We start from the raw sequence: 23,150 nt of genomic DNA, 5'->3' as shown, positions 1-23,150 counted from the left end.
AAACCTCCGAGCCCCCTCGGGGCAGGTTCTCCACCATCCCTGAGGTGTTGAGGCTCGGGCTGGGGTGCTGAAATTCCCGGGAATTCCCGTGCTGGAGGGGATGGATCCCCCAAAACCCTCCAGGGCTGCTCGCAGCTGGAGGATCCCAAAGTGGTTTGAGTATCCCTGGAAAGGATGGGATGGGAACGCGGGAATGACGCCCCCGGGCACGGCTGGGATCCCTGTGCCCATCCCTGCTGGGATCCAGCACCGGCTCCAGGCGGATATTTGGGATGTTGTCCCCTGGTGTGGGGAAGGGTTTGGGGCAATTCAGATATTCCCATTAAAAGCCGGATTTTGGAGCATCCAAAGCAGCCCCAGCCAAGCCCACCCAGCCTCTCCCCTCATCCTGTTGAGGACAGAGCCCCAAAATCCATCCCTGGGCTGCTCGGTTTGGCCAAAAACCTTGGGAAAAGGGGAATTTTCGGGGAAAAGGGAGGCCGGAGCTGAGGGAACAGGGCCGCGTGTTAATTGGGATCGGTTAATTGGGCTCGGGTCTGGCAGCCGCGACCTCCCGGGCCCTTCTCCAGGATTTCTTCCTGGATCTCCAAAGATCCCGGGAAGGAGGAGGATGAATTATTCATGGGAAGGCGGGGGAGGCACCGAGCGAAGCTCCCGCTGATTTTCTTGCAGGGCTGGAGCCTTCCCTGTTCCTGCCATCCCAAAGAATCCATGGATCCCTCTGGAAAAATCCCCGTTTATCGCTGTCTGCGGGGTGAGAGCTGACGTCTCGGAGCTTGTGACTCTAATTGAGCGTAATTACCTTTCCCAAATCCGCTAAAAAACACCTTTTTCCCAAGTCCCCCGGAATTCGGGAACACCGAGAACGCCGCTCCTTTGGGAGCTGCCGTCAGCCGAGGCGCTGCGGTGGTTTTAGTTTTATTTTTATTTTTTATTTTTTTATTTTTTATTATTTTTTTCCCAGAGCTAATCAGATCTCCTCGGAAGGTTGTCAGGAGCGGATCTGTCAGCTCTCATCAATAATGGAACAACCTGAGCCTCTCCTTCCCCCACCAGCCGCCTCCTGCATTATTCACTGCCAGAGGGATCGGGAATGGGGGAAAGGAGCGGGAAAAAAGGGGTGGGAAAGGGGGGGAAAAGGGGGGAAAAGGGGGGGAAAAGGGGGGAAAATGGGGAAAAACAGGGGGGAAAGGGGAAAAAGGGGGGAAAGGGGGGGAATGGGGGGGAAAGGGGGAAAAGGGGGGAAAATGGAGGGGGAAAAGGGGGGGAAAAAAGGGGGGGAAAAAAGGGGCAAAAGGGGTGGAAAATGGGAGGAAAAGGGAGAAAATGGGGGAAAAACGGGGGGAAAGGGGAAAAAGGGGGGGAAGGGGGAAAAGGGGGGAAAATGGGGGGGAAAAAGGGGGAGAAAATGGGGGAAAACAGAGGGGGAAAGGGGGAAAAGGGGGGGAAAAGGGGGGGAAATGGGGGGAAATGGGGGGGAAAGGGGGAAAAGGGGGGGAAATGGGGAGAAAAGGGCGGAAAGAGGGGAAAATGGGGGAAAAGGGGTGGAAAAAAGGGGCAAAAGGGGTGGAAAATGGGGGGAACAAAAGGGGGAAAATGGAGGGAAAAAAGGGGGAAAATGTGGGGAAATGGGGGGAAAAGGAGCGGAAAATGGGGGGAAAATGGGGAAAAAAGGGGGGGAAGGGGGGGTTCACCCGGCTCCTCCCGCAGGGAGAGGATGAGGAAGGGGCAGGAGGTGAAGGAGGGCCCAGAGCAGCGTGGGTGGTTCCCTTTTGGTGGGATTCATTCTGGGATTCTGGGATGGAATTGTGTCTCCGGTTTTGGGAGGAATTCAGGAAAACGGGCAGCAGCTCTGCCGCCCCAAAAATGAGGAAAAACTCCCAAATCCCCTCACTCTGTGACTGGAAGATCCCCAACCTTTGGCTGATCCATCCACGCCAGAATCCCTGAGAAAAGGGATTTTCCAAGGGTGTTTTTTTTGGTTTTTTTCCCTGAGCATCCCGAATTGGGGTGGGTTTGGGATGCCGACCCAGCGAACCCGGCGTTCCTGTCCCAGCTGCTGGATCGGGACATCCCGGAGCTGCCCGGGGTGGATCCCGCCCTCTGGAATCGCTCCTCGTTTCCACAGCTCCGGGAATGCTCCTCATTTTCCACGGTTCTGGGCTAAACCCTCCACATTTGCATTTAAATGGAGCTTCCGGCGGCTGGAAACGCTCGGGTTTTTTTTCCAGGCGAGAAATCCTGGCGGGATGAAGCCCCTGGAGCGGCTCCGATCCATGAGGAACCCATGGGAGAGGCTCAGCAGAGCACGGGGAAACTGAGGCAGGGAGAATTCCTGAAGAAACGGCGCTTCCTCTAAAAAAAAAAACAAACCAAAAAACACCAAAATATTTTCGGGGTGGAAGCGGAGCTGCTGATCCTCCCAGCCCGTCCCCATCCCATCGCTCCCAATCCAAACCACGGAATTCCGGGATTTTTGGGTGGGAAGGAGCTCTGGCGGCTTCGTTCCTCTCCTCCGAGGCTGGAAAAGCAGCGAGGTTCGCAACGGAGCGGGGAAGGGCTGGAATCCACTTAATAATAATTAATCATTTTCCCCGTTTTCCCCGTTTCTCACCATTTTTACCTTTTCCCCCCTTTTTCCCTATTTTACTCCCATTTCTCCCAGTTTTTTCCCATTTCTCGCTATTTTACCGCCGTTTTCGTGCGTTTTTCCCTTTTTTAACCCAGTTTCCCCCTATTTTAACCCCATTTCCCCCGTTTCCCCCTATTTTACTCCTGTTTTTCTCCATTTTAACCCTGTTTCCCCCGTTTATCCCTATTTTAACCCTGTTTCCCCCTATTTTAACCCCATTTCCCCCCATTTTTCACTATTTAAATGCCATTTTCCCCTATTTTAACCCCATTTACCCCCTTTTTCACTATTTAAATGCCATTTTCCTCTATTTTAACCCCGTTTCCCCACATTTTTCACGCTTGGCATCGTCCCATCCTCGGGATCCTTTCCCCTCCGGGAGATCCCACCACCGGATGCTCCACAACGAGGAAAACCAGCCTGGAAATCCAGGATGGAGGCGAAAAAAACGCAGCTGGATTTTTCCAGGAGGCGTCGAGCCGCGGGATCGAGGCCATCCCGGGATGGGGGACCCTGGGAATGGCCAGATCCAGCCCGTTTCCATGGGGACAGCGGGGCCCGGTGCCCGCTCAAGTGTGAGCGCTGACATTTGGGGTCGGGAGCCGCCTGTCACTTGTCATTCCTCAGCTCCCCGACTCCGGAATCCCACCGGATAAACCCAGTGATCCACGACTTTCGGGCTCCTCGGGAGGCCTGGGGATGCCGGCGGGTCCTCGACCCGCGGAGACGAGGCCTGGAGGGTCTCGGGGAGGTGGGAATGCTGCACTTGGGATTTTCCAGGGAAAGTTTGGTCCTTGAATGCTCAAATCCTCCTGCTCCCCCCTTTCCAAGAGCTGGCAAAGCCCCCAAGATGGAGCTGGGAACCCCGAGATGGAATTTGGAACCCCGAGATGGAATTTGGAACCCCGAGATGGAATTTGGAACCCTGAGATGGAGTTGGGAACCCCGAGATGGAACTGGGAATTCCAAGATGGAACTGGGAACCTCGAGACAAAACTGGGAACCCCGAGATGGAATTTGGAACCCTGAGATGTAACTGGGAATTCCAAGATGAAGCTGGGAATCCCGAGATGGAGCTGGGAACCCCAAGATGGAGTTGGGAACCCTGAGATGGAACTGGGAACCCCGAGATGGAATTTGGAACCCCGAGATGGAGTTGGGAACCCCGAGATGGAACTGGGAATCCCGAGATGGAGCTGGGAATTCTAAGACAGATCTGGGAACACCAAGATGTTGCTGGGATTCCCAAGAAGGAGCTGGGAACCCCGAGATGGAGCTGAGAACCCCAAGGCACAACTGGGAACCCCCAAGAAGGAACTGGGAACCCCGAGACAGAGCTTGGAACCCCAAAATGGAGCTGGGAACCCTGAGACAGAGCTGGGAACCCTGAGATGGAGCTGGGAACATCGAGATGGAGCTGGGAACCCTGAGATGGAGCTGGGAACCCTGAGATGGAGCTGGGAACCCCGAGACAAAACTGGGAACCCCAAAATGGAGCTGGGAACTCCACCACGGTGCTGGGAATGGGTAAATCACGAATTATGACCTTCTCCCAGAGGAGGTTTTCCTTTTTCCCTTTAATTCAATCATCTGAGGAAGCCAAGACACGGAAAGAGACCGAGACTGTCGAGAGTATAGAAAAAAAAAAGAGTGGGATGGCTGGAGGCGGGAATGCCGAGAGGAGCCGGACGGAGGTGGAGGAGGAGGAGAAGGAAGAGGCGGTGAAGCTTCACGTGAGCTCCAGGATCACTGTCAGGGTGAGCGCCAAAACCAGTCTGAAGCCGCGGTGGCCGGGAAGCGAACCTGGAGAGGAGGGAAAAGGGATCAGGAGCTCCTGGAGCCACATCCCGGTGCTGGGGTTCAGAGCAGGACGGGGGCATCAGTCCCTCCCCAAACTTCCCCCAGTGGGGTCGGGGGGAGATGAGGGATGGGGTGGGAGGGTCTGCAGGGCCCCTTTTGGTGAGAGGATATTCCTGAGGACACCGGAGAGGGCTGGGAATGGGGCAAGGAGATGGGAAAGGGCTGGGAATGGGGCAAGGAGATGGGAAAGGGCTGGGAATGGGGCAAGGAGATGGGAAAGGGCTGGGAATGGGGAAAGGAGACGGGAAAGGGCTGGGAATGGGGAAAGGAGACGGGAAAGGGCTGGGAATGGGGCAAGGAGAGATGGACAAGGGTTTGGAATGAGGAAAGGAGAGATGGGTGGGAGCTTGGAATGAGGCAAGGAGGGATGGGAAAGGGCCTGGAATGAGGCAAGGAGAGATGGACAAGGGTTTGGAGTAAGACAAGGAGAGGTGGCCCAGGGTCTGGGCTAAGGCCAGCCCCACCCTGCCCTTCCCGAGCACTTCCATGGAAATCCCAGTGCCACCAGCACCGCTCACCGTTGGAGTCTTCTGGTCCTCTGGGAATATTCGGGTTTTCTAACGGGAAACAAACAGCAGAGAGACAATTTTAGGTGGGGAGGAGCCGGGTGAGGACCCTCGGGGGACAGGGCGAGGCCGCGCTGGGGCCATACCGAAGACGATGAGGCGCGTGTGGGTGTCGGTGGAGCCCAGCGGGTTCTGGGCGGTGCAGCGGTACATGGAGCCGTTGAGCTCGGCCGGGACTCGCTCCAGAACCAGCTCCTTCCCGTCGTGCTCGGCGCTGCCGTCCAGGAGCCGGCTCCCCACCCGCGTCCAGGTGAACAGCGGCTCTGGGAACACCTCGTTCTGCGGGGAGGGCGGGGGTGAGAGGGGAGCGGGGATGAGTAAGCCTGGAGTTGAAATCATCAAATCCGGCTTGGGGTTGGGTTTAGATTTGGGTTTGGGTTTCGGTTTGGGTTTAGATTTGGGTTTAGATTTGGGTTTGGGTTTAAATTTGGGTTTGAGACTGGGTTTGGGTCTCCTTTTGGGTTTGAGTGTGAGTTTGGGTCTGGGTTTGGGTTTGGGTCTGTTTTTGGGTTTGGGTTTGAGTTTGGGTTTAGGTTTGAGTCTGAGCTTGAGTTTGGACCTGAGTCTGGGTTTGGGTCTAGCTTTGGGTTCAGGTTTCACTTTTGGTTTGGGTTTAGGTAACGAATCTGAGCCTGAGTTTGGGTCTGGGTTCGTGTCTGAGTCTGAGTCTGGATTTGAGTTTGGGTTTGGATTTGGCTTTGAATATGGTCTGGGTCTGAGTCTGGGTTTAGGTTTGAGTTTGGGTTAGACGGGACCTTTAAGCTCCTCCCATCCCCACCCCCTGCCACAGGCAGCGACTCCTTCCTCTATCCCAGAGCTCTCCAAGCCCCACCCAGCCTGTCCTTGGACACTTCCAGGATGGAACAGCCACAACTTCAGCCAACCCATCCCAACGCAGGGACTGTGATGCCACCACGCCAAGCCCGTAAATCCTTGGATCGAGCCTGTCCGTTGGCCTCCACAGCCGCGGGAATGCTGACCTGGAATCCCTGCACCAGGATCCGCACGGTGTCCCCCACGCGCGCCCTCGTCGGGGTCATCGTGATCTTCGGACCTTTGGGAGCAACTGCACGGGAAGGGGACGGGAAGAGCTGTCAGCGCCACGCGACATTCCCGGCACTGGGGCTGCCCTTGGAGGGGTTAACGAGGCTTTGATGGATGATCCCGGCGAGGGGCGACGGCTCCGTGATTGATGGCCAGGCTGAGACCGGAATGATGGATGGACACGGAGGGAAGGACCCCCCCAGGCGGGAGAGCGGGAAAAGCGTGAGGCTGATGGATGGCTGGGATGGGATGGATTGATGGGAAGGAGTTATTTCCCAGCCAAGACCTTCTCCGCTTGGAAAAAATGGCCAAGAAGGATCAGGTTGGTTTGAAGCCACAGAGATGGACACCTCAGAGGAGCATTCCCAAAAAATGTGGTCTTTGGTGAGTCTCACTCAGGTGCCGTTAGCACAGGAGACAACCCCAAAGCCTGGCTGGCACAAAATCCCATGGACAGCACGGAAAAAATCGGGAATCGCTTTTCCAGACTAGGGATTCTCCTCCATCGTTATGGAGGGACACCCCACAGGATCTGCTCCTGCTTCCACCTGGCATTGTGTGGATGTCCCTGCTGGACCAGAAGTGGGACGGGACATCCCAGGAGCTTCCTGGACTTTCATGGAAGGAGGAGGGGAAATGTGCTTTGGCTGGGTCACCTTTGTCCAGCCAAGCTTTTTCCCGGATGGGACAAAAATGGACCTGGACATGACCCCAGCAGAACATGAAGGGACAAAGAGCCACCAGAAGGTTCTGGTGGAGGACGCTGGAAGCCCTCGGAATGGCCATCCCTTCCTGGACATCCCACAGTCCATGGATGGCCCTTTCCATGTGGGATGTGCCCCTCTGGAGCAGGACCGGGTGGGATGAGCTGAAGATGATCCCACCACGCCCTGGCTGAGGACAGAAGGCAGCTTTTGGGTTGGTGTTGGGTCTAACGCAGCTTTTATCGGGAATATCTTATCTTTTATTGGGAAATGTATATTTTGTATCTCTTTATAGCGTGTGTTTCTACTGTGGATGTAGGGGAGGGGTTAACGAGGATCTGCTGGGATGGCGCCCAAAAACCGTGAGTGGATGGGCACCCAAGGAACTTCTTCCAGGGATGATGAAATCCCTGGATTGGGGGACAGGCGACAATGTGGGCTGAGCTTTGCCAATCCAGGTCTTGGACCTCCTGGGCGAGAGGTCTTGGCCTTGGATCTAAACCCGAAGAGCTCCAGGAAGTGGGAAAGTGCAGGATTTCCATAGGTTTTGGATGCTGGGGAAGAGATGAAAAGCGAAGACGTCGGGAAGCCAAGGAGAAGCTCTCCAGGAGATGGTGAGAAGCCAAGTGCTCCACTTGGCCGGGAGCAAAGCCCAGGCTGCTCCACCTGGCCCGGGAGCATTTCCAGAGGGATGTCCCGAGGCTGGAAAACCCCGTGGAGAGCTCAGCCTCTTCCAGCGGGAGCCAGGATTGGGGAGGGGAGCCCTAGGCAGGAGATGGTGAAGGATCCATGGATCCCACGGTCACCTGAGGAGCTTCTGCTCTTCCAGGAGAATGTGGGGAGCCAAATTCCCTGGCTTCAATCCCATCAACCTGTCACAGCTCCACGGGCTGGAGCCAACTCGGGAATTCCCTCCCTGGCAATTCCCATTGGATTGAGCTTTGTGGTGGCCAGTAAGGGCCACGGGATGTCTTTGGATCTCCTTGGACTGGGGTGGAGAAAGAAAAATTAAAAAAAAGAAAGAAAATCCAAAAAATTGAGAGAAAAGCCAAAAACAGAAAGGAAAAAAAAAGGAAAACAGGGAAAAATTGTGGAAAAAGAAAAAAAAATATTAAAAAGGCAAAAAATGAAGAAAAAAGGCAAAAAAATGGAGGGGGGAAAAGCCAAAAAATGGAGAAAAAAAGCTAAAAAATTAAGAGAAAAGCCAAGAAATGCAAAGAGAAAAGCAAAAAAAATTATAAAATTATAAAAATCCCTCAAAAATGTACAAAAGCACCAAAAAGCCGGGAAAAGCCCCAAATCCATCGGCTTACCGAGCGTGACCTCGGACTGCATGGGCATGGAGAGCGCCGGGTGCTTGACCTCACAGCTGAACAGAGCCTCGTTGTCGATTTGGGGGTTCAGGGTCCACGTGAGGGTGGCACGGGCCTCGACGGTGCCGTCGCTGACGGGCGCGTGCGTGTGCCGAAAGTAATAGATGGGTTCCGCCATGTGCACCCAGCGCGGGAATTCCCGGCTCACCACCGTCTCGGGAATGCTTTCCGACACGGAATCTCGCTCGGCCGCCAGCCCCCGCGGCGGATCCACCGTGGGGAAGGGGTTTCCCATCCCCGGCTCGCCGTCGGCCGCCAGAGATTTTGGCAGCTTGGTGTCGTCCAGGTCGCGGTGCAGGAGGTTGCGGGGGGCCCAGCTGCTGGCGCCGGCCGGCGGCTCCGGCAGTGGGGTGGCCTCGATGGGCTCCCCGTCCCGCTTGAAGTACACCTGGAGGGGACAAAAGGGACGGTGAGTGCGGCGGGGGCGTCCCCAGCATCCCTTTGGATGGAATTCCCTCCCGCCGTCTCTCCGTGGGGAGATGGGATTTGGGGAGCGGCACATGGATCTGGCGGGTTTTACGGAGGATGGGGTTTGGTTATTCCATGTGTCGGAGGGAGGGGTGATCCCACCGGGAGCTCACCAGCGGCGCGGGCTTCCCGCCGGACACCACGCACACCAGGGTGAAGTTCTGCGCCTGGTAGCGGCTGAAGGGTGCCGGGGTGTCCGCGGCCAGCACCGAGATGGACGTTGGGGGAGCTGCGAGGGCAGAGCCGGGAGGTCAGCATGGAGTCCTCAACAACCCCCATCCCATCCTCATCCTTCATCTTCATCCTCATCTCCATCCTCACCTCCATTCTCATCCTTGTTCCCATTCCCATGCCCATCTTTGCTCCCATCGCCATCCCCACCTTCAATCCATTCCCTGCCCTAATTCCTGTCCTTGTCCTGTCCTCATCCCCATCCTTTGCCCATCCCCAAATTTATCCCTGTGGGATCCTCCTCTTCCTCCTCCTCCTCCTCCCTCTCCCCATCCCAATCCCCACACCCATTCCCATGGCCATCCTCTTCCCCATGTTCATCCCATTCCCTGTTCTCCTTCCTATCCCAACTCTTATCGCTACTCCTGTCCCTATCCATGTCCCTATCCCCATCATCATATCCATGGGCATCCTCATCCCTTTCCCCACACCATCCTCACCCTCACCCCTGTCCTTGTACTCATCCCCATCCCATATCCCCATCCCATATCCTCATCCCATATCCCCATCCCATATCCTCATCCCATATCCCCATCCCATATCCTCATCCCATATCCCCATCCCATATCCTCATCCCCATCCCCATCCCATATCCCCATCTCATATCCCCATCCCATATCCCCATCCCATATCCTCATCCCATATCCCCATCCCATAACCTCATCCCATATCCTCATCCCATATCCTCATCCCATATCCCCATCCCATATCCTCATCCCATATCCTCATCCCATATCCTCATCCCATATCCCCATCCCATATCTCCATCCCATATCCTCATCCCATATCCCCATCCCCATCCCATATCCCCATCCCATATCCCCATCCCATATCCCCATCTCATATCCTCATCCCATATCCTCATCCCATATCCCCATCCCATATCCCCATCCCATATCCCCCTCCCATATCCCCATCCCATATCCCCATCCCATATCCTCATCCCCATCCCCATCCCATATCCCCATCCCATATCCCCATCCCCATCCCCATCCCATATCCCCATCCCATATCCTCATCCCATATCCTCATCCCATATCCCCATCCCATATCCCCCTCCCCATCCCATTCCTACCCCTGGGGATGCCACACCGATCCCAATCCCAATCCCTGCTGTTCCCGCTCCCCGAGACCCCGCGCTGGTTTTCCCCGGATCCCGATCCGGCGCTCACCCATCACATTCAGGAACACGTTCCCGGAGGCCAGCACCACCTTCTCCCGCGTGGCTCGGTCGTAGATCCCCACGTGGCACTCGTAGGGACCGTTGTCCGAAATCCGGACCTCGGGAAGGCTGCGGAGGAGGGACAGCGCTCACCCCATCCCCATCCCGTTTTCCCGTGGGATTCAGCGCCCGGAAAGGGATCAATAAACTCTTAATAATTCCAAAGGCTGCGGGAGGAGCTCGGGAATGCTTTAGCAGCCAGAATTCCCCGGCACTGACAGCTCCTCCGTGGGGAAGGAATTTTGTTATTGGAAGGAGACGGGGATGGGAGCACAAATCCATGGCCATGGAATTCACCCGCCCATGGAGTGCCAATGGAAAACCTTGGAAAACCTCGGCACTGGCCCTGCCGGGCCTCCCCAGCACAGCAAAAATGGGGAGAAAAGCAGCAAATCCCAAATTCCCAGTGAAGCGGGAAAATGCTGATAAGGACCAGGATAACGCTGATAAAAAATTGGGGTAACGCTGATAAAGACTGGGATAATGCTGATAAGGACTGGGATAATGCTGATAAGGACTGGGATAACGCTGATAAGGACTGGGATAACGCTGATAAGGAATTGGTATAACGCTGATAAGGAATTTGGATAACCCTGATAAGGAGCTGATAAGGACTGGGATAACGCTGATAAGGAATTGGGATAACACTGATAAGGAACTGGGAAAATATTGATAAGGAATTGGGATAACGCTGATAAGGAACTGGGATAACGCTGATAAGGAACTGGGAAAATACTGATAAGGAATTGGGATAACGCTGATAAGGAACTGGGATAACGCTGATAAGGAACTGGGAAAACACTGATAAGGAACTGGGATAACGCTGATAAGGACTGGGATAATGCTGATAAGGAATTGGGAAAACACTGATAAGGAACTGGGATAACGCTGATAAGGAACTGGGATAATGCTGATAAAGACTGGGATAACGCTGATAAGGACTGGGATAATGCTGATAAAGACTGGGATAACGCTGATAAGGAATTGGGATAACGCTGATAAGGACCTGGATAAGACTGATAACGCCAGGTCCACTTGGAAAACGTTGATAAGGACCAAGGACTGGGATAAGGCTGATAAGGAATTGGGAAAACACTGATAAGGAGTGGGATAACGCTGATAGGGACTTTGGATAACCCTGATAAGGATCGGGATAAAGCTGATAACACCAGCTCCACTTGGAAAACACTGATAAGGACCAAGGACTGGGATAAGGCTGATAAGGACCAGGATAACGCTGAAAAAGGATTGGGATAATGCTGATAAGGACAGCTCCTCCCGGGATAAAGCTCCAGCTGTACCTGAACCACGGCAAAGATTCCCAAAAAAAAGAGGGAATAAATAGATGGAGAACAGAAGGAGAATGAACAGGAATAAAAGCCTGGAGTGGGAAATGCTTCATCCATCCCCAAAACCTTCCCGGGCTTGCCCCAGTTCTTCGGGAGAGCCCCGAATCGGTCAGGACCTTCCCAAAAAAACCAATCCCTAGGAAACCGGCTCTGGGAATGACCTCCTCAGGCCAGATCCTGTTTTCCTTGGAAAAAAAATGCCATGGCTTGAAAACCCTTTCCCCGCCAACATCTCCCGGCTCCACGCCCGATTTCCCAAAGATTCCCGAGGCTCTCATGTGCCTGGTGCTGGGGCGGGGGAATTTTCTGCTCCCAAATTCCATTCGTTCTACAAGGTGCGGAGAAAGGGAGGAAAACACGCTGGAGCCAATGGAAGCTTTTCCTCGCCTTTTTCCTCGGAATTTTTTCCCACTGGGAAAATCCGATCAGGAAATTCTCATTTCCCAAGGAAACGAGGATGGAAAGAAACCGGGAGGAAGGAAAATTTCATCCCAGGTTTTTTTTTCCCCTTGGATGAAGCCTCTCCTGACCTTTTTTCCAAGCTCCAGTGTCAGTTTTAGAGCAGGTGTGGAATCAGGAATAAACCTGGAATTCTGGAAGTGATTCCCACTTGAAATAAAAGCAAGGAGATGCTCCCGTGCCTGTTTTATAAATAAATATGGATCTGTTTTTCCCGATTTTCCCAAGCTTTGGATTTTTATCCCCATTCCCACCTCCAAAAATCCCCATTTTTCCCACCTTTTCCCTGCGAAACATCAGGAAAATGGGAAAACCCCTTGGATAGAGGCGGGTTCTGCTGGAATCTTTTCAATGGGGCCAAAAATAAGGAAAAAAATTCCTAAAAATTTGCATTAATAGTGAAAAAGGACTCACCGCACGGTGGATTGGTAAACGAGGTCTTCCCGCTTCCGGTAGTTTTCCATCTGGGAAAAGTTGGTGGAAAACATGGCATCGAAGGTGAAGATCTTCTGCTTGATGGTGCCGCCGTCAGTGACCTGGGGGAAGCAATCCCAGTGTCCCAGATTTGGGAATTTTGAGCTCCTTTTGGAATATTTCAAAGGGTTTTTATTGGGAGCACTTGAATAAATTGAGATTTGAATAGATTTGATTAAATTTGAATGTATTTATTTTGATCTGGATCGATCTGTTTGGCATTTTAATATCATTTTTATTTTTGGTATTTGGGTATTTATTTAGGTTTGAATAAAGTTCTTGGAATTTTAATCTCGATTAAATATGAAATACATTTTTCATGTATTTAATATGATTAATTAATAAGAATACAATTTAATTATTGAATATTAAATGTATTTAATATCTTAACATGGTGCATTTAAGTACTTCCATTAGAATTTTATTTTCATTTTTTTAATTTAAAAATTTTTATTATCTCATGGTTTCCATGTTTATCCACAGAATCCAAGCATCTTTCAGCTCAGAATTTCTGGATTTATGATGCCCCTGCCGAGATGAAATCCACGTTTTCTATCCTGTTTTTCCATTTTCTAGCTGGGAATTGTTGTTTTGAAATGCAAAATGTCTTTTTCTAGCACTTGTTTATTCCCTGTGCCTCCCAGCATCTCTGGATTGATCTTCCCTGTTTTGAGGAGAAGTTTTAGTGGAAAAATAAGGAGGAAAATGGGAATTTTGGGGCTAAACTGGCTCCCAGAAGAGAGTGAAAATTCCCATTTTTTAAAATAAGCCAGGACCAGCAGCAGAAGATTTTGGGATTTATTCCTCAGATTTAGAATTTCCTGAGGACAAAACCCCAAATCCCCCCCCAACACTTGGCCAAAATTCTGCTGTTATTCCTGATTTCCCCTTTTCCTGCTTTTTTATGGCGGAAAAGGAGGGAAAAAAAAAATTGGCCACTAAAAAATCTCAACCAATTTATTATCCCAGTCTGAGACTTTTATGGGAAAGAAATTCCACCCTGGCACGGATGTGGGATAACGAAAAGCGGAATAAATGGTGAGAGTTGTAAATCTCTGGCCTCGGGAAGTTTTCAGGGAAGTTTCCAAGGGTTTTTCCTGGTTTTTCTTTGGATTTGGATCCCTCCTCCATCCCAGAACGGCTCCCAGGTTTCTCCTCAAACCCAAAGGGATTTTAAGGATTTTTTTAGGGTGGGAAATGCTGGGAATGGTGGAGGTGGCACCCATGGATTGGGAATTTGCAGCCTTGGGATTTTCCCGGCACATCTGGACAGGTGTGGACCCGAATCCATCCAAGGGCAGGAGTGGGAAAATGCCGGAAAATGCTGCTGGAATCACCCTCTGGGAATCCTCGCATGGATTTGGAGCGATGGGAAGAGCCACAGCCCTGAGGGAATTCCAGGGAGTTAAAGGCTCCCAGGAAAAGGTTCATCAGGAATTCTCCCTCTCCCGGGATCAGCCCTAATTCCAGCCTTTTATCCATGCCCCAGGGAATTTTTTGGGAAGAGAAGCTCCGTAGGAATTTGCAAGCCAATGCTTCCTGCTGGGAATCAAAAAAGGAGGGTAATTGAGCAGCATCCCATGGTTCCTGTCCCAGGGGACGTCTCCACATCCAGGAATTTTGGGAGAAGGGGCACAGGAGCACATTCCAGGCGCCGCTTCCTGCATTATTCATAAAGCCCAGGAAAAATCCCATTCCCGACAAAACTCAGCCATTCCAGAGGGAGCTCCCGCCTGCCGCCCTCCCTTCCACGGTGACCCGATCAAATCCCAAAATCCCTTCAAATGAACTTCTGCTGCTCCCAAAATCCATTAAAAGCTCCGGAGCCTTCCGTCAGGATGCCCAAAGGATCCAAAACCGTTGGGAAGTGATGGATGCGGGATGCAGGGGTTGGAATTGGGATCCAATCCAGGCTCCGTGTCCCGAGGGTGGATCAATGGATTCCCTTTCTCCAAGCAAATGGAAATTGCTCTGGAAAGAGGGAAAATTCCCTGGAGCTCTCCGGGTGTTTGGGGGGGAGCACAGTGTCCACGTCAGAACCACCGGGAAGAGCTCGTTATCCTGGAATATTCCGGATTTAGGTTTCTCCTGTCCATTCCTTGGAAAAACTCCTTATCCTGGAAAACTCCTGGTTTCACTTTTTCCTGCCCATTCCCCGGAGAATCACAACCAATGGGAAAAACTCCTCATCCTGGAAAATTCCAGGTTTTTTCCTCCCCATTCCCTGGAGAATCAGGGAAATCAGGAATCGGGGAAAACCCATTATCGTGGAAAGCTCCCGGGAACCGAGGAACCCAACTGTTCCCGGCCTCATTCCGAGCGGATTCCGCCACCCCCCCCTCTCCTGCCGAGGCTTCTTTGGGAGCTCTCCAGGCTCGGATCCGCGTTCGCACCTGTTCCCGGGAACATCGCACCTTCCGGAGGTGTTGGGATTGTTGGATGTTAATTAACGCCTCCACTCTTGGGATGTGTTCCTGTTTATTCCGGGAAAAAATTCCCTTTGCTCATCCCAGGAATGCTGAAATTGGTGGTGTTCCGGCAGCTCAGGGGTTTCCCGCTGGGAGGAAAGGGTTGTCCCTGTCCTGGGGGATCCAGGGGAATTGCTGGAATTGCAGCTGCTGCTGCAGTTTGGGGCTTCTCCGTGGGGTTTCACCCCTGGGATGAGGCCGCTCGGCCTCGGAGCGCACAGATCCTGATGGGATCACCCACCCGGGAGTTAGGGATCCATCCCAGGGGTTAGGGATCCATTCCAAGGGTTATGGATTCATCCCAGGAGTTAGGGATCCATTCCAAGGGTTATGGATTTATCCCAGGGGTTATGGATCCCTCCTGTGGGTTATGGATCCATCCCGTGGGTTATGGATCCATCCCAGGTGTTATGGATCAGTTCCAAGGGTTATGGATCCATTCCAAGGGTTATGGATTCATCCCAGGGGTTATGGATCCATCCCAGGGGTTATGGATCCATCCTGTGGGTTACGGATCCATCCCGTGGGTTATGGATCCATCCCAGGTGTTATGGATCAATTCCAAGGGTTATGGATCCATCCCAGGTGTTATGGATCCATCCCAGGGGTTATGGATTCATCCCAGGGGTTATGGATCCATTCCAAGGGTTATGGATTCATCCCAGGGGTTATGGATACATTCCAAGGGTTATGGATCCATCCCATGGATTATGGATCCACCCCATGGATTATGGATCCATCCCAGGGGTTATGGATCTATCCCGTGGGTTATTCCCAACTCCATTCCCCACCGAAGTGCCTCCCTTGACTTTTCCCCTCTCTCCCCTTTTCCGTCTCCCTGGAGCAGCTCCGATCCCTCAAACTCCCGGAGCTCCCTCTGCTTCCTGTCCAATAAATCCCGGGAAAGAGGAACCCGGCGTGACCCCAATCCAGCCACATTCCTGCCATTTACAAGCGGAATAAATCGAACTCCGCAGCTCCAGTGGCTCCGCCCCGGCTCTCGCGGATCCATCCGTCACCTCCAACACCCCGGAGCTGCCACTGGAGCTTTGGGAAGCTGCAAAAATCCGGGAGTGAGACAAGACAGGGAGAAAAACCAGGAAAAAAAACCTTAAAATCAGGAATTCGGCAAACCCTGAGACGCTCCACAAAAATCCTGACTTCCCAAACCCGGGAAGCTCCCTGGGAAAGGAGCAAGAGGGAAGGAGGGGTGAAAAACTCTGGGAGAAAGGGGAGATTTCTGGGGATAAAAAGAAAAGCTGGGATATTTCCGCCCTTCCCTTTCCCTCCGAGGTTTCTCGGAGCATCGTTGGCTCCGGAGCAGCAGACGCTCCCGCATCCCTCCTCGCAGGGGGGATTATGCAAATCCAGCCCCAGCTCCCGGGAAATTGGGTTAATCCAATATTACCGAGTGGAAAAGGGAAGGGAAAACCTGGTGGAGATGGCGGCACCAGCAGAAAAAAATTCCTGCCTCAAGTAAGAGGGAGACGAAGCCAATCCCAAGCTGGAATTTTGGGTTCGGGGCAGGTTTGGGGTTCCATTCCCTGTCTGAATCCCCTGTCCGGAATTTAGGGATCCATCCTTGAATAATGATAGGAAAATCCATCCCGGATTCCGTGGAAATGTTCCTGTGCACGCAGCACATTCCAACAGCCGGATTTGTATCCATCCTTTCCCTGTTTATAAACCTGGGAATGGAGGGGAGCATTAGGGAAGCTCCATGTTCAGGACAGGATGGGAAATCCAAGGAAAAATATTCCCAGCTGCTCCATCTGGCACCACCCAGGGCTGTCTTTGCCTCCTCCAGGAGTTTTCCCTGGAAAACCTCAGGTTTCCTTGGATAAAGCCATTTGTGGTTGGCAGCTTATCCCAAATTTCTCTGGAGAAAGCTCAGGATTGGTGGAACTGAGACTGGATCAAGGTTTGGGAATGATGATCCAGGGGCAGCTCCATCCTCCAAATCCTTCCTTTCCCAAATAAAACCGGCCTCCAAATTCCCCCTTTCCCAAATGAAACCATGGGATGAGGCTCCCCTTTCCCAAATAAAAGCAACATCCAAATCCTTCCTTTCCCAAATAATCCTGGCCTCCAAATTCCCCTCTCCCAAATAGTCCTGGCCTCCAAATTCCCCTTTCCCAAATAAAACCAGGGTTCAAATTCCCCCTTCCCCAAATAAAACCAGGGTCCAAATTCCCCCATCCCCAAATAAAACCAGGAGCTTCCCTCTTTTTCAACACCCCAGATTCCCAAAGATTTTGGGAACAGGGAAAGTTTTCTTTTCCAAAGCTCTACATGAAGAGCCCCAAATCCCAGATATCCCAAATTTTCCTGATTCCTCCCCTTTTCCCATCATTTCCCACCCGCTGAGCTCTTGGCAGAGCGGTGCCAAGCTCAGCTCCGACCTCCAAATCCCATCCCAGCCGAGCCATCCCTAAATCCAGCTGGCATCCACCCCAAAACACCCGGAAAAATCCACCCGGAGTCCTCGCCACCATCCCGAATCCATCCCGCCTCCCTCCCAGCCGCATTTTCCGAGGCCGCCTCGTTCCTCCCTGGAATTGATATTCCCATCAGCCGGAGCTCCGTCTGCTTTTCCTGCCTCATCCAGCCTTGACCTTCTGTTCCCGAGGCTCCGCATTCCCATTCCCGAGGCGTCGGAGCTCACCCGGTACCAGACGATCTCCCGCATTTTCCCGTCGGTTTTGAAGTTGCATTTCAGGGTCACGGCGTCTCCCACCACCACCGGGGGCAGGGGCTCGATGCTGACGGTCAGATAACCTGGAAAAGTGGGAAAAAAAGGGGCAGGAAAAGAGAGATGAGCTCCAGGGAAGTTTGGAGCGGGAATTCAATCGCTGTTTCCCAGGAATTTTAGGGATTAATGCCAGGGAAAGACCTGCTGAGTCCCCTCACGGGGATGGATTTGGGCCGCCCTCAACGATCCCCAGAAAGTCCAAATTGAAGGAGATCCCTTCCTGAATTCCCAAAATCCTGCTGCAAATTCCCGTCCTTCCCCCCAAACTGCTGGCTTTGCCTTGGGCTCCGTTGTCTGTCCCCATTCCCTGCCCTGTGCTTCCAGAAAACTTCCCAAATTCTCTATTCCCGATGGGAATGGCTCCAACAGCTTCCCTAGAGGATGAGCCATCCCCATCCGGGATTCCATCTCCTCACAGCCGGATTCCAAATCCATCCTCAAGCCAGAGGGAAGAATCGGAGCCTGGGGAGATCCATTCATCCCTTTTCTCCCTCTTTTCCCTCGATTTGTTGGGAAATCAGGAGCAGGGAATTGCATTCCTGGTTTATTTTCCTGCCTTTCCCGCCGCTGTTGGGAATTGATGAGCCTGGCAAATCCCGGCCTTTCCTCGGCATCCTTCCCTGTCTGACACCGGGACATCCCAAAAAAAACTCCTCATCCACTCCAAATTCCAAATTTTTTCATTTGTTTTTTAATCCCTCCTCACACCAGGCGGAAAAACAGCCGGGAAAAAGTCCAGGAAACAGGAGCAGCTTTGGAAACGGGGCTGGAAATCAGAGATTTCCCCCTGAGAGGGGAGAAGGTGAATTCCCAGGAATTTTTTTGTGCCTCCCGGGCGGTGATCCGAGGCTCAGCATTCCTTGTAAAACAACTCGGAGGTGTTTGTGCCATAAATCCCAGGCACGACCTGCGGGAGAACACGCTCCGGGAACACGTGCCGGCTGCGGCAGCAGGGCAGCGTGGCCTGGAATATTGAACACCGGGAAAAAAAACCCGGAAAATCCCGTTTTGTGCTGCTTTTGGGGGGCTGCAGGAACAGCTCTGCACAAGGAAATACGGGGGGGGGGGGGAAAAAGTGGCATTTTGGGAATTTCTGGAGGTAGGTTAAATCCCTTTTCAGCCCCAGGTGATGCTTGGAGTGAGGGAATTTTGATGTTGCATCCCGGAATCCTGGTTTTCCCCACCCAAATCCTGGCCAACATTCCCTGCCCGTGGGGAAAGCGCCTCTCCGGCCTCTCCCTGCCCATCCAGGGTTTATTTTTGTTCCTAAAGCGGGGATTAAATCCCTGCGATTGCCGAGGCTGCGCGAGGGCCCCTTGGATTCGGGGCTGTGCCGATGGAAAAGGCAGGAATGGGAGGAGGAGGAGGAAGGAGGGAGGGAGGGAGGAAGGGCAGCCGAGGTCTCTCCGGCTGCCCCGATTCCCCTCGCTCGGCTTTTGACATTTCCGAAGGCCGGGATGAGCAACAGGCACGGAAAACCGGCGGGGGGATGAGCAAATCCTTGGATCCGCCCCAAGGAGATGGGGATGGAGCCTCCGTGCGTGCGGAAAAGCTCTGCCTCTCCACGGAGCCTCCGGCTGGGATCGCGGCTCCCGCCTGCCCCCGGATCAACGGGAGATTAAAGAGAGCCGGGGCAAAGCTGGAGCAAAGATTGGATTTTCCCTCCTGTCCGTGGAAATCCAGGAGTTCAGAGAGAGGAATTCCCAGGTGTTTTCCAGCCCCTTTCCCGCGTTATTCCCTTCCAGACCTGCACGCTTCCGTGGGGAACGGAACAATCCCCATCCCAGTCCAGCCGAGGTGGGAATTGGGATTTTCCTCTGGTCCATGGGATCCAGGAGTTCCCAATGCAGCACTTCCGGGTGTTTTCCATCCCTTTCCCCACATTATTCCCTTCCAGACCCTGAGTTCCCATGGGAAGTGGAACCATCCCCATCCCTGTCCAGAGCAAAGACTGGATTTTCCCTCCTGTCCGTGGGATCCAGGATTTCCCAATGCAGCATTTCCAGGTGTTTTCCATCCCTTTCCCCACATTATTCCCTCCCAGCCCGGTGCACTTCCCTGTGAAAGGGATCCATCCCCATCCCAGTCCAGCCGAGGCTTTTGGTGGTGTTTGAACCATTCCCTGATTTTTGGTGGATTTTTCATTTCCGAGAGAGCCGAGTTTGGGATGGCCCCGGCCACTCCCAAGCAGAAAACCCATCCATCCAAACATTTTTCCAAGGAAATCTCTCTCCAAATCCATCTTCTGGGCGGCCAAAATAAAACCAACCCCAAAATGGGAATTTTTTCCCCTCTCTGCTCCCTCCACGTGCTGGAAAACCACTCGGAGCTGGCATTGGGAGCAGCTTCCGCCTCTATTCCTGGGAATTCTGGCTTGGCTGGGCTTTAAATCCCAATATTTGGTCCCTAAAAACACCACAGGGATGCTCCCGAGCTTTTCCTGCATGGAAAAGACAGCGCTCCAGGATTTATTGCTCTGCTGGGATGAGGATCCCACAGAGAGCCGATGCCGGAGCCCCAGCTGGGCCTGGAAGGGACGGGAAAGGGAAAATCCGAATGTTCCAAGAGCATCCCTGCTCAAATCCAGAGCAAAACCAAACCCAGAAGTTGCAGAAAATAAGGAGGGAGAGGGAAACAGATGCCGACTCCCCACAGGAGCCGGCCAAGGATGTGTGGAGGGGAGGGGGAAAACCGGGAAAACAAAGCCAGGCTCTGGAAAATCAAGCAGGAATCCAGATGGAGCCGTCCGGACCCCGCTGCTCGGCCGCGGCTGATGCGTGAATCCCATCCCTCATCCTCCCCTTCCCTTCGCTTCCCGACAGGGAACAACTGCGAGGTGTCAGCGCTGCTCCCAAGCCTCCCTCGGCTCCCTGGGGTTTTTTTTTTTTCGGGATTGACCGAGGAGAACAAAGCGGCGGTGACGGGAACGGCTGGGCGGGAAGAGCTCTTCCGAAAGGGCTCCAAAGGAGAAGCCCATCCCAAATTTCTGCCATCCCTTTATCAGCGTTCCCTTCTCAGCCTCGCTCCGCTTCCCCTTTGCTCTTTTCAATCCGAGATTTTTCCGGAGAAAGCCGGGAAGGCCTCCCCCGGCTCGGATTCAGCCCTCTGGAAATTCATCCCTCTGATTAGACGGCAACCCTGGGGAGCAGAGGATATTTTTGCTGGCAATCGCTGGGAATTCTGGCGCCGTCCAGTTTGAGGGGGATTAGAAAAAAAAGGGAAAAGGGAAGCAGGGGGAGGAGAGGGGGAAGGGAGGGATAAAGGAAACATCCTTTGAAATCGGGAGTTGTGCGTCCATAAAGGAGAACATCGGAACGAGCTCGGCGCTTCCAATCACAAAAGAGCTCCCAGGGATGAGGCAGGAATTGCTCCAGCCCTGGAAGTGTGGGATGCTGGACAAAAATCCCGTTTCCAGCCCTTTCCGGCATTCCGTGGGGATCTCTGCTCACAAATGCTGCTGGACACTCCATGGGAATGGCCAGGGATTAAGCACAAGAGGCCGGAATCCCTCAGGGGTTCCTGGGAATTAAATGGGTGGGAATGTCCCAAGGAAAAGCCTTGGAGTGATGGAGCCTTCCAAGAAATCCCAGCACCGCAGGGAGCCCCTTCTACATTTTCCCCTTTGGATTCCTTCCAAAAGGAAAAAATTCCTTCCAAAACGGAAATCCAGGATTTCTTCACAGAGATCACCCAGTGCTGTCATTCCTGGATTTCTCATCTCCCAGTGCTTCCCAAAAATCTGACTCCAAACCAATGGAATTCTGGAACTGGATTGGAAGGGACCTTCACGCTCATCCCGTTCCATGGGCAGGAGCTCCTCCCTTTATCCCAGGTTTCTCCAAGCTTGGACAAATCCCAGGGTGGGGCAGCCTCAGCTGAGGATGGATTTTCCCCCTTTCCATGTCCCCAAAATCCAACCCATCCTCATCCTTTTAGGGATGGTCCTTGGAAGCGGCGGCAGATCCGAGCGGAATGGGAGCTCGGGATGGAGCCGGAGGAGCGGATTCTTGGGATCCAGCGGCTCCATCCCCCTCTGGAATATCCGCAGCATCCTCAAGGAGCCGGTGACAACACGAACACCTCCTCATTTTAATTAGCCAGTGATTAATGAGGCTTATCCATAATTCCCTCCCATTCCTCCACCTCCCTTTTCCAAGCCAGGGCTGGGATGGGATGGGAAAACCGGGAGGGAAGAGGAAATCAGACCCTCCCTGAACTGGCGGACACCCCGCAATTCCCAGGATTTAAGGAGAGCAGACGTTCTGCCCCTTGAGATGGGATCTGAAGGGGTTCAAACCCCCCTGGAAAAATCCAGGAGCGCTCCTGCAGATTCCAGGGGCGGCACCTCCGGATCCACGAGAAGCGAACGCGCCCCGACCGGCGGCACTTTGCGACATCTTGTCCATGAAAAATTCAGCAGCTCCAGTTGTTCCTGGGAACGCAGCAAATTCCTTCCTGCTCCCTTCCCGGCTCCGGCCATGCCTTATTTATGACATTCCAGGACAATTTACAGTCGGAATATGACGCTGCCTCTCCTTGTTAACCCGGGAAGGCCCCGAGGGTGAAGAATTCCCGGCTGGCCCCATCCGGAGTGGTGGAATTTTGCTGAATCCGGAGCTTTTCCTCCTGGAAAGCTGCGCTGGGATTTGATTTTTTATTTAAGCGGGACTAAGTGTTTGGCACGGCTTTAACGGCAGCCAGGGAATGGGATGTGACAGCCGGAGTCAGCACCGTGCTTCCAAGGAAAATGGGCCTTTGGGAAGCAGGAAAAATGGATTGGAGGAGCCTTGCGCTGAGTTTTCCTTGGATATTCAGCTTTGCTTCCCAAAAATCCACCAGCTCAGTGCCAGAGGGGTTAAACCTCCCCAACCCCTCCAGCGCCTTCCCAAAAGTCATCCCAGATTTTGGAAAAAGGGTGGCGTTCCCTAAAATAAACCCAGGAAAGTTGGCGTCACCCCCAGGTTGAGGAGGAGCCCGGCTGGCAGGGAGCAAATGGCATTAATCCCGGAAAACGGGATATTAACGGGCCGAGCAGACAATTAAGAGCCGGTAATTAAAATTCCTCTTCCCTCACAAACATCTCATTAGGCGCCGCTTCCCTCCCTCATTTCCATAAGTGGGAGGGAACGATTCCGCAGCTGGATCTGGAATTGTTCCTTAGGGGTGGCTGCTGGACCAAACCAGCTCCTCAGATTTTAAGGATCAGGAGAAAAATGTATGGAATGAGCAGGGGGATGTCCAGGCCATGCTTTGGGCCCGTTTTTCTCCGATTCACGGGACGCGTTCCCTGCCGGATCCCGTGGGTGCTTCCCGAGCCTCCTTAGCTCTTTGTGATGGGAATCAATGGTTTGGAACGATCCTTGGGATCGATCCTTGGGATCGATCCTTGGGATCAATCCTTGGGATCGATCCTTGGGTTGGATTTGGCCTCTCCGCCCTTTTTAAATGAAGATGAAGCGAGGGAAGCGCTTCATGCCGGGGCAGCATTCCGTGGGCAAAGTAGGTGGGAATTACGGAATGATGGAATTTTATGGATTCATTCAGCCCG

At 53.1% G+C, this 23,150-nt stretch overlaps 1 protein-coding gene and 1 long non-coding RNA gene across 2 annotated transcripts in view; one reads left to right on the top strand and one right to left on the bottom strand.

Annotated features, from left to right (window-relative positions):
* Positions 1-4,190: 4,190 nt before the first annotated feature.
* The window catches only part of IGSF21 (immunoglobin superfamily member 21), a 34,755-nt gene continuing 15,795 nt past the window's right edge, over positions 4,191-23,150 (bottom strand). The window contains exons 2-10 of the mRNA XM_005528247.3: positions 17,516-17,628; positions 12,323-12,444; positions 10,051-10,169; positions 8,761-8,876; positions 8,120-8,567; positions 6,039-6,124; positions 5,145-5,337; positions 5,011-5,049; positions 4,191-4,435 (exon numbers count right to left, since the gene is read on the bottom strand). Of these exons, the coding sequence (XP_005528304.2) occupies positions 4,362-4,435; positions 5,011-5,049; positions 5,145-5,337; positions 6,039-6,124; positions 8,120-8,567; positions 8,761-8,876; positions 10,051-10,169; positions 12,323-12,444; positions 17,516-17,628 (1,310 nt within the window). The 3' untranslated portion in view covers positions 4,191-4,361. The remainder of the gene's footprint in view (positions 4,436-5,010; positions 5,050-5,144; positions 5,338-6,038; positions 6,125-8,119; positions 8,568-8,760; positions 8,877-10,050; positions 10,170-12,322; positions 12,445-17,515; positions 17,629-23,150) is intronic.
* On the top strand, positions 4,310-5,978 carry LOC148182603 (uncharacterized). Its single transcript, XR_015774488.1, has 3 exons — positions 4,310-4,389; positions 5,085-5,308; positions 5,849-5,978. It is a non-coding gene; the product is annotated as an uncharacterized LOC148182603 (long non-coding RNA).

This window comes from Pseudopodoces humilis, chromosome 24 (assembly GCF_049639895.1).
Source record: "Pseudopodoces humilis isolate 2021_Gansu_Grassland_sample_001 chromosome 24, ASM4963989v1, whole genome shotgun sequence".
NCBI lineage: Eukaryota > Metazoa > Chordata > Aves > Passeriformes > Paridae > Pseudopodoces > Pseudopodoces humilis.
This window is presented reverse-complemented; position numbering and strand designations above follow the sequence as displayed.